The 10,342-nt window shown below is 42.1% G+C and overlaps 1 protein-coding gene and 1 long non-coding RNA gene across 3 annotated transcripts; one reads left to right on the top strand and one right to left on the bottom strand.

Annotated features, from left to right (window-relative positions):
- Positions 1–2,314: 2,314 nt before the first annotated feature.
- On the bottom strand, positions 2,315–5,187 carry znf503 (zinc finger protein 503). The gene is made up of 2 exons (XM_012851592.3): positions 4,467–5,187; positions 2,315–4,283 (listed from the first exon to the last, which is right to left on the bottom strand). Exons 1-2 carry the CDS (start codon positions 4,737–4,739, stop codon positions 2,850–2,852), a joined length of 1,707 nt encoding a protein of 568 aa, XP_012707046.2. The 5' UTR covers positions 4,740–5,187; the 3' UTR covers positions 2,315–2,849.
- Positions 5,188–8,501: 3,314 nt separating this feature from the next.
- Positions 8,502–9,923, top strand: LOC118557143. Of its 2 annotated transcripts, none has more exons than XR_004927641.1 (3): positions 8,502–8,748; positions 9,561–9,777; positions 9,881–9,923. It is a non-coding gene; the product is annotated as an uncharacterized LOC118557143 (long non-coding RNA). The 2 variants fall into 2 exon arrangements; XR_004927640.1 differs by having other exon boundaries at positions 8,502–8,915.
- The last annotated feature ends 419 nt before the right edge of the window (positions 9,924–10,342 follow it).

The raw sequence follows: 10,342 nt of genomic DNA, 5'->3' as shown, positions 1-10,342 counted from the left end.
AACAACGGACATGACTTGATTGTCATCCTTTGCCTCACACCAAACCCATCAAAAGTTTTATTAATCGAAAAGCTCCCTCTTAGTCTCATGTGACCAAAGCGCACAGTTACACTTAAATGTCCGAGCAGAGTTTGACAGACTCCAAACCTTACACTTGTGATGGCCAGACAAAAAAATATAAGCTTTTTTTTCTGACATTACTATCAAGCATTTAAGTATCACTTAATGCCAGTGATGTTGAATTGATGACCAAGAGATGTCACTGTTTGCTGCTATTCTCCAACAGTGAGTATTGGAGATTTATTTATTTTATTTTTATCTGGGTCCTCCTCTTGCCAAGTGGGTCATTGGCTGGTAGGAATGGACCCTCATACTTCAGAAAGACATGCGTTGTTAGTTAGCAGTTCCTAGAACCTCTGATCAATGTAAAAAAGCAAACTATGGTTAAAAAAAAGAAAAAAAAAGCTTCAGTAACATTATTTTTTTAAATCAATTAGTAAGGGTGCCAACCAAATATTTTGTTAGGAACAATCTTTTCGTGAAATTTATTTTCTTTCTGCAACAAATGAACACATGAAACTTGGCTTTTAAATAAAAGACTCAGTGTAAAGTGCCGCAACTGGAATACAAGATGATTTATTTTAAATATATGTAGGCCTACCCATGTTTTCCAGTAGTGCCAGCATATTTTTCAGCGTTTTTTGCACTCCTGGAGTGTAAAAAAAATGTTTAAACCTTGTCCTAAAACCTGGTTAAATTATGAGTTAAAATGACATAAACTCATGAGTTCAAATGGATTATTAATTTAACCTGCAAAGTTTCCGCTGGATTTGTAGTTTCAAATATAACACAAACATAAAGACACCTCCACCTGCAACTGGGTTTTGGATGTGTGTGTGTGTGTGTGTGTGTGTGTTTTTTTTTTTTCCTGTTCAGCTGCGCTTAGTGCACACCTAAGCACTTTCAGGCGTTGATGGACAAAGTGAATATGTACTTTAGCCCTCCTGCATACTCTAATCCCCCCATGTTGTCTCTCCTCTGTGTGTCAAATCTCCACCACTGAAGCGGAGAGCGAGAGGAAAGGGAGGAAAGGGGAGGTGGGAGGCTCGGTAATTCATGCACACATGTGCCTGCCTGTTCCTCCAGTGACAGGGGCCAGGGGGAGGGGCACATGATAAATTGCCTTCCACCGGGGACCTCCGAGCACAGCCACCATGATGTGGGTAAAAATGGAAATTGCTCCCCTTTCACCGTCATTACATCAGTTTAGGACGCGTGTGGGCCTTATACGCGCAGCGGTGAGGGGAGCTTTTTTTTTTTTTTTTTTTTTTAGCGTGACTAATGATAAAACGAGAGGCTAAGGAGACATTTTTGATGATCATGATGATAACTGGAACTGTAAGGCCAAAAAAGGACTTTGAAATAAAATCACTTGAATCTACGTCGGATAAACGCACAGATCGGGGGGTTTTTTTTATGAGCAAAGTTTTCCATAACCTCCATTTAAAATGACATCCAGCAATAGATTTACTGCCTTATTTGCAACAGTGTGTTCAGCTACATCAAAGTTGATCAGTGCAAACATGTAATCCACGCGGGTGGAGATCATTGCATTATGACCGTGGAGCTGACAGCGATTGCACATGCGCGAAAACCAAGCAAATTTTGCGCAACTTTGTTCGCCGTAATTGCACATTTTTGTGTGTGTCAGCGTTGGATTTACAAGCGGCCCGAAATGATCAAACACAAACTAATTAATTGCAACCAGTGAGAGACGAGAAACGTATCCCATTGTAAAAAAATAAAAAATAAAAAACTCTCACCAGTCAGAATTGCAAAGAAATAAATATAATATTGTGAAAAATCGATTAAGATAAAGTGAAATGAAATCGTATTAAAGTTTGCGTTTAAACATAGTGTGACCCTGTTAAAACCTATATTATTTAATTTCCATCTTAGAGCTAGGATTTCGATTTTTTTTTTTTTTTGGGGGGGGGGGGCACAAACTTGTCGAGTCTTCTCTAGACTGTTGAAGAAATTAATTGAAATTCGTGTTACAAAAGTCTGCTTTTTAAGTGTGTAGATACAGAGAGAGAGAGAGAAATAACCAACAGTTTGACCTATATTTAAAGTTTTGAATGGAAGAAATAAAGAAAAGCATTGTTTGTATGAGTGTAAATTTTGAAATTCAGCTTTCTTAAGGCCAACAATTTTACAGGCCAGTAAAACTAATGCTTGTAAGATTGGCGTTTTATCTTTTATGGTTTACCTTCGGAACCGAAGAAAGGCGCTCAAGAAAAAAAAAGAGGCACAATACGGAACAGAACTGCTTCTTATTTTTTTCCCCCCCAAGAATACATACAAAAAATACCAATTTCTCTTTCCATCACCTGAAAAATAACGGCAATTTAAATGTGGACATGTTTTGAAATCTTAAGAAACAGACATGCATGTAAATCAATATTTTTTTTTCTTCTCGATGAGACATTAAATAAGAACAAATACAATCATATAGCAATTTCAAATGAACAACGAAATGAAGATCCCTACATCCGTTAGATTTTCTAACATATGCGTGTTTTCATTTTTTTTTTTTATTATTTCTTTTTTTTTTTACCAATAGAGTTCAGCTTCAACGTAATGCACTTTTTGAGTTGCTCGGATATCTTTTTTTTTCTTCTCTTCTCCCATAACGCAGCTGTTACCGCCTGCTTATAAGCCCGACATATAAATAAATACAGTTCAAGTCCACGGATCCCGTCCACAATTTTAGCGCAGTTAATATAAAAGTCTTTATATTTGCATTCATATTATTATAAACTTCTCAAAGTCTTTTTTTTTTTTTTTCCTCACTGATATCCCAGCGCGGACGCTGTGGTGAGTCTCTGGCCGTACAGTGCATAGGGGGAGTAGTATGGCCCGGTGGCGGCGGGGACAGGAACGGGGGCGCCGGGGGTCGGCAGGGGACTTTTGGAGTACGGGTGGTAGCGGCTGCTGAGTCCTAACGCGTGGTGCGGGCTCCTTAGAGCCAAAGTCCCGGGACTCCCTGGGGCTCCTGACGGTGGCATGTGCATATGGCAGGCCATGGCCGCTGCTGCGGCGCTGGCCAGTGACGAAGAGCCCGGGTAGCCTGAAATCAGCTTCTCCGCCCCGGTAAAAGCAGTGTGTGTCCTCAGGTGGTTCAGCAGCTCCTCTGACGTGGAGAAGCGCTTGTCGCACGGTCCGTTCGCCGACACCCAGTTACAAACGTGCGGGAGAGGGTCGTTGGGGAGCATGAATCCGTAAGGGTACAGGGGGTGTCCGCTGAACGACGGCGCCGTGGAGTGGACGCCGTGGATGGGGTGCGTCGGGTACATTAAGGGGTAGCTGGACTTGAGGGCGCTGGCGGCGGCTGCGGCTGCGGAGTCGTGCGTGCAGGAAGCCCCGGCGGCGCTCGCTAGGTGACTGGCACAATGGTAACTGAGGCAGTAAGGGTCTCTGCACAGGCTGGCCGACATGATGGAAGGGGGAGACGCTCCGGCCAGGGGGCTGGAGCCGGCCTTACTGCAGCCCAGGGAGCTGGCGAGCTGCGCGTTAACCAGGCTGCCTCCGTGGGACAGGAAGTGCTGCGGGTAACCCGCGTAGGCCCCGGCCAAGCTACCCGGGTAGGTCATGCCAGCAGGGGGCAAGGGGAACACTGTCTGTCCCGGTTTATAAGGGGAAACCGGCGCCACGAGTCCCGACCCGAGAACTGACGCGGACGATACGGAAGTCACAGAGGAAGACTCCGAGGAAGAGGAGGAGGTCTTGGTGCCAGGGGTCGCCTCCTGGTGTTGGTTGACCTCCACGTTAATTCCACCGCAGCTCACGCTTATCCTGCTGTGGCTGGTGGTGCCGGTGCCATCTGCCGTGCCGTTCTTGTTACAGTCGGCCTCCTTCTTCTCGTCCCGCTCCCCGCATTTCCCGTCCGACGGCATGGGGGAGGCGGAGGTGCTGGAGTTGGGGCTGCCCGTCCGCGGCGTGAACGGCTGGCAGGTGGCGCTCGGCACTCGGAAACCGGACTTCTCCCCGGCCGAGACGCCCGACGACGAGTCCTTCTTGTCCGTGGGCTTGGAGTACGGCTTGAAGCTGGACTTGTCGTCCACGCCGATGTCGCTCAGCTTCAGGGGGCCGGATTTAGATTCCTTGTCGCTAGATCCGTTCGGCGTCACCGAGGAGAGCTTGGAGGAGGGCGGCGGGTCCGGCTTGCCGATCTGAGAGCAGGTCTGCGCCAGCAAAGCCAAGGGACTTTTCTTGGCATCGAGCTGCAAAATAAAGACAACGGAGGCGAAACATTAAATATGATCCTTTACATTTCTACGCAGGGCTTAAAATACTTATTTGATCCAACTGTTCGCAGGCTGACGCAAGGACGCAAAACAAGCTCCGATTCTAAGTGCGTTTATTTAAACAAATAAAATTATAATGACAATAAACGCTCTCCTTACCTCTATCGGACTAACTGGGGTAGAAGGCAAAGGCTGCAGGTACTCCGGGTGCAAAATGTGTCCCGATCGTGCCGTAAGCATTTTCAAAACCTTGATGGGAAGTCGGCTCGCTTGCCGTAGTGGGTCGGACGGAGGTGCGGAGTGAAGAAAAGGCTTGTTGATGGTGCTATTCCGAGAAATGCTGCCGCTGCCGCCGCTGATGCTGCTGCTGCTTTCCCACACGACACAAATTTCACTATTTTTCAAGGCAGACGCCGAGGGCGACGTGATCATGTCCCAACGGTCAGAAAATGAAACGGAGATGCATTCATCAGATTCATTAAGAAAGATCAGCAAAAAACAAAAACAAACAAAAAGAAGATGTAAGAGGAAAAGCAAATGAGTCTCTTTTTGTCGAGATAAACACGGGAGGGGGAAAAAAGGATCGTAAAACGCCTCGGTAAAGGTGTAAATCCTCGATCGGAGAGAAGGTTGCAAGGCGCGGCAGCTGGGAAGGGAAGAAGGAGACCAGTGAGAGGTTATCGCAGATCCGCGACTGCGTCCTGCACCCAAAGCGCTGCGCCCCGTGTGTGTGTGAGCGTCTGTCTGCAGGTCCTCGCTCTGTACTCCCGAAGCAGGAACTGGTAGGAATTTTCACTTCAAAAGCAGCTGAATTAGTCCGAGATTAAAGCCTTTGCCGCCTTCCAATCAAATGGGACCCTGAGGTGATTGGAGGGTCAAGGGGATGTGACGTTCTCCTCTTTGTAAGCGCCTCTATTTTGACAGCTCGGGGGGAGGAGATAGGGGGGGAAAAAATATTGTGGTTGCTGTGAACGCCTGGCTCATGTCTTGAAGACGAGGAGAGCCGGAAGCTCCAGCTCGGCTGTAGACCGAACTCAGTGGCGCCACTAAAGGGGGAGTCAGTGGGGAAAGTTGTCCGCAGTCCCCCACAAAAAATGTTTTTTTTTTTTTTTCCAGGCGTTTCTATTTGCAAGTTTGTTTGTTTTTTGGGTGGGGGGAACACGTTCAAGACATGGCATGTCAACGTGTTTTAACATGTATTTACTTTTAAGATAAGATAGGCTAAGATAAGATAGGCTTTATTATTCTCACATTGGAGAAATTCACAAATTGGAGAAATTCACAATTTATTATTATTATTATTAATTTTTGGACATTTTGGGTTTACCTTTGATTAAAGGTGCATGGCTCAAGTTTTGAAATCAGATATTTATATTCTTTCCCATACACGCCTTTATAATTTCCCAACGTCTAAAATTAGTTAACCTCTATTTACCACAGTTGCCTCTATAGGCTGGATTAGTCAGTTCATGAGAGAGGGATTCTGGCCGAATCCTCTGGCTGTGCGTGTGACCCGCTGCGCGCTCTCGTTCACCGGACTACTCTGTTCAGTCGCCGCTGTAATTGATGCATAAATGAGAGAACACGGGCTAACTTGAATATTTATAGCTATCTTAACTCAAAAGACATTACGCCTCTAAACAAAAGACCTGTGTAGTCGCAGCAGCAGATGGTTTTCCTCCTCTCCCATGCAGGTGTACAACACTGGTGTCATTTCAACTTGTCGCCAGAGGGGGCACACTTGTGCAAAATCCCTGGAACTTGCACATTGCTCCTTTAACTTCATTTTATTGTGTCTCTTTTTATCATTGTTTCCTGTTTTTATTGCCTTCAAACCCATTTATGCTATGTAAAGCATTTCATGTTGCCCTTGTGTGTGGACACATTAAATAAAGACTGGCTGATGGATATTTATCTATGCTTACGTTTTGTTTTCCAGACCTTAGTAGCAGGCCATGTTCTAAAACTCCAGAAATGCTGTCATGACTTTTAGTTTTGCTGTTCCCTATAAGTTTTTTAGCTACCCCTTTAAACAAAATTCTAGAGACACATGTGAACAAACTAGGTCTAAGAACAAAAATACATGTTATTGTATTTAATTTTACAAACAACACAGCTGTGAAAGCACAGCTTTAGGCATGTTGTTGTAGACTGGTGTACAGTACTGGTCCAACCCTGGAACTTGATTTGGAGACATTCCAACTCGCCGTCACTGAAATGCTGTCAGCTTTATGCAATTCATGTGAAAATATTTATGCAGGATTGTATCTAACATGAACACAGCTAAAATTTACAACTTGAAAATGACCCCAACTACTGACCAATTTTACAACCAATTGCTTCCGTTTTAAATCAGTTTTGGGTTATTTTAATACTGATAGAGCATAAAATAAAGTGTGCTTGTTTGAAATATTTATTTTAAATAGTTTTCCTCTTGTGGAAACTATAATGGCCTTCTGGGGCTCATACATTAACTCTGGGTGAGGAGAGTATGGAAACTATTTTGTACATTCTATATTTATCTTAAAAATATTATTTTATATGCTCATAACATTTAATGTTGATGTAGTTTTAAGTATGTTGTTCTTACTCCTGAAGTTTGATCTTTGTCCTAAAGGTGGAGTACAAAAACATTATTTTATTATTTCAAAATGTTTTACTTAGGTAAAAAAAAAAAAAAAACATATTTTTGGCATGGCTGCACCAATTTACATAAACTATAAAAATAACTGGAGTATGTAGTGATTAAAATCATTTTAATTCTAATTAAACATGTAGGTTTGTAAATGTTGTGTTCAATAAAAAGTTTCCATGTAGGAGTAAGATTTTAAGTTTGAGTGTATCTTGAGTTAACTTAGAGACCAAGCTAAAGTCCCGCTAGCTAGCAAGTTGAACCCTGTGACCCTGACATCTTAGCTATGGTTCTCAGAAGAAAAGTTTACAGGCTCCTTTACTCTTTCCGAAATGTTTGATGCCCTCAGTTACAAACCAATGGCTGTTTTCAGTTGTTTTATTTTACATTGGGGGTCAAACTACAACTGAAATAGCAGTTCTGTAATTTTTGTAGTATGCTGGGGAACGGTGTAATGAACAACCAATGATTTATCCACTTGTAGCTTCGGCATCTTTCAGCTGAGATTACAAAATCGCTCTGAGAAATAAAAATGTCGGATTTGCGAGACTGGTAAGCTAGAAGTCCGTGACATTGTTTTGCATTCATGCAGCAAATACTGTGACGTAATTGTTCACATAATGTAATACAAAACAGAGAAAATGGAATGGTTTGAAAAACGTGACTACGCTCACATTTTCTGCATTCCTAGAGGCTCCTAGACAAAGTACACAACAAAATGTATTTAAGGGCTAAACAAGTTGATTTTGTTCCCTTGAACTAATAAAACAATTACATTTATAAACCCAGTTTGAGTGGCGGTTTTGTTGCTCCTGGAAGCTCCCTGTATGCTTGGGGTCTCTTGCCACCTATTTAGTTATGCCTTGGGCCAGCTATGAAAGCTTTTTGTCTGACGATATCACGGGGATGTTCGTGCTAAGAAATATCTGTTGTGAAACAAAAAAAATTAAGAATTCATCCTTAGGAGATCACAATTTGCCAAATTTTACTCCCTAGGCTCCGATTGGTGACTAACAGGTTGAACACAAAAATATTTGAACCTTTCTAAATTAAGAACCCAAGCCTTTGTTAGTCAGTAGTTTAGTTTGATGAAAATCCAATAAAGGTTCAGGACATTTGCTAAGATTGAAAAGTACTGCCTCTATCAGGGAACCTGTAGAAATTTTTTTTCTCGTTTATGTATTGTCCTTAAAAAACTACCCCAAACAAACAAAAAACAGAACTCATCAAAATGTGAGTCCACAGGCCAGACAGACCTCAGAGAAAACCAGAAATCGGTTTTGGCCAGAAAAGCCTGATCGGTGCACTTCTTAAACTCGATACAACTGATGGGTTTTTATTTTTGCCATTTCATGATCAACTTTATCAGTTGAACAGTTTCTTGCTCCACCATGACAGCTGAACTCAATCTAATCCCCACCTTGTTAGATTTTATGGGGTTTTTGTCGGGAAGTCTTTCTAACACATGGGACTTTGTTCTCCCCCCCTCCTCCACCGGCAACCATAAAACCAACCTGCTTTTGGTATGAATTCCCCAAACAGACAAGCGTTGACAGGAATAGACCAATGCAGTGATGGAGGGATGCGAATGTCACATGTTTTCAGTATAATATACACCGCCCTTCTATTTCTATCTTCATCCCTCCGTCAAGTGTCAATTCTGCTCCGCCGCAATCAATCAGTTATTTGTCAGGCGCTGTCAATCCGTCGCTTGATTTATGTCAGCTATTGTGGCTGATTACATGCAAGTGTTGCTGCCGGGGGAGTGAAAAGAGAACAAACGGGGTGACGCCGTGCAAGAGACACCGAGTTTGTATTTTATTTAGTTTTTTTAAAAAATTATTAGTCGGAAAGTCGCATCGATTCATTTCATTTAAAAAATGCATCTGGTCAAGCGCGCATCCTGACTCCAGATCCATTTGAGGGTGGAACGAAAGCATGTGGACTTAACCTCAAAAGCTTATTAAATTGCGCCTGTAAGTTTCGGAGTTCTCAGTAAAACACCTCGGAGGTGGTATGTACACGATGAAACTTTAATAACTTGCAGACAGTCTCGCTCACATGTTGTGCAGAGAAGCAGTTCGTGCTTCAAGGTGCGAAAGTACTTTTTTCTATAATCGGCCGATTATGGTGTTAACAAGAGGCTCTTGCGCGGGGAAATAACACCGAAGCCATAAAAAAAATGTTGTAAAGTGAAGAAAACAAGGGGTAATAAAAAAGGAAATGCAACAACAACAAACAGAGGAACACAAAAGTATTTTGGCAATTATTATAACATTCAGGTTTAAGTTATTTCCCACGAATAAGCTTCAGCCAAAGTGAGGGAATAAACTTTTAACTTATAAAATATGCAACGTGTTACCGCCACCGTTTTCTGAGAATAAACGCCCTTGTCAGTTTTTTTTTTCGCCAAAACGCGTCTGCTATTGTGTTGTTGAAACCTGTCATCGGTTGAAAGAACACAGACGCGCAACGATATAAATTAATAATAACAATAATGATAAGACACTCAGACATTTTTATTTTGCTGCCAGCTCGATTTTATTTGCATACAATGGAAATGATTTATTTTCTTTAAAGGAGTTTTTTTTCCCCCCCTCTTGTTCTTCTTCTTTTTAAAGGGGGCGTATGGAGGGGAGGAAGAAAAGAAGAGAGATGGCCTGTCAGGCCGCTCAGAGAAAGGAGAGAGGACGGGAAGTTTAAAATGCCTTGAACTATTCACCGCTGAGATGGCTAATCAGTATTGAGGCTCCGGGGCATTTGGGCAGCTTTTCAATGTGGTTTTCCCTTTCATCTCAATCGGGGGATGGAGGCGCTCAATTAAAAGCCTATCAGTTTGTAAGTAAATCAACGCCTATCAAAGTTGTCACATCAAACAAAACGATTATTATTGCAACCCGCCTCTGCCATTAATCTCTTTCTGTGGTAATCTGCTTGACAGGTCGACTTGGAGAGCAAGAAAACCTGGAGTGGACAGTGTAAGGGGGGTAAAAATATAAATATTAAATAATAATAATAATAATAATAATAATAATAATAATAATAATAATAATAATAATAATAATAATAATAATAATAATAATACTAATAATAATAATAATATACAAGAAAATATGAGTTCGTAGAAAAATTACCTTACATAGAACTTATAAGAAACGCAGGTACGCACTGCACAAGGAGTATAATATTTAAGTTAAAGACTACGATTATACAAAAAAAAAAGAATATCATATATTTTGAAGTGGGATCAGTTTTGAATTAGAAAGTTTGTATAAAAGGCTTAATGCAAAACAGAAATTAGCTACTTCAAAAAAAATGTACTTCTGTTTTCTTCCTGTTGAATGGGGGTGGGGGGTGGGGGGTGAAAAGAGGGGGAGCGTTTCACAATATGCAAAGATACGTG

The sequence above is a fragment of the Fundulus heteroclitus genome, chromosome 22, assembly GCF_011125445.2.
Source record: "Fundulus heteroclitus isolate FHET01 chromosome 22, MU-UCD_Fhet_4.1, whole genome shotgun sequence".
Taxonomy (NCBI): domain Eukaryota; kingdom Metazoa; phylum Chordata; class Actinopteri; order Cyprinodontiformes; family Fundulidae; genus Fundulus; species Fundulus heteroclitus.
Note: the sequence above shows the minus strand (reverse complement) of the source record. Positions and strands in the feature narration are given on the sequence as shown.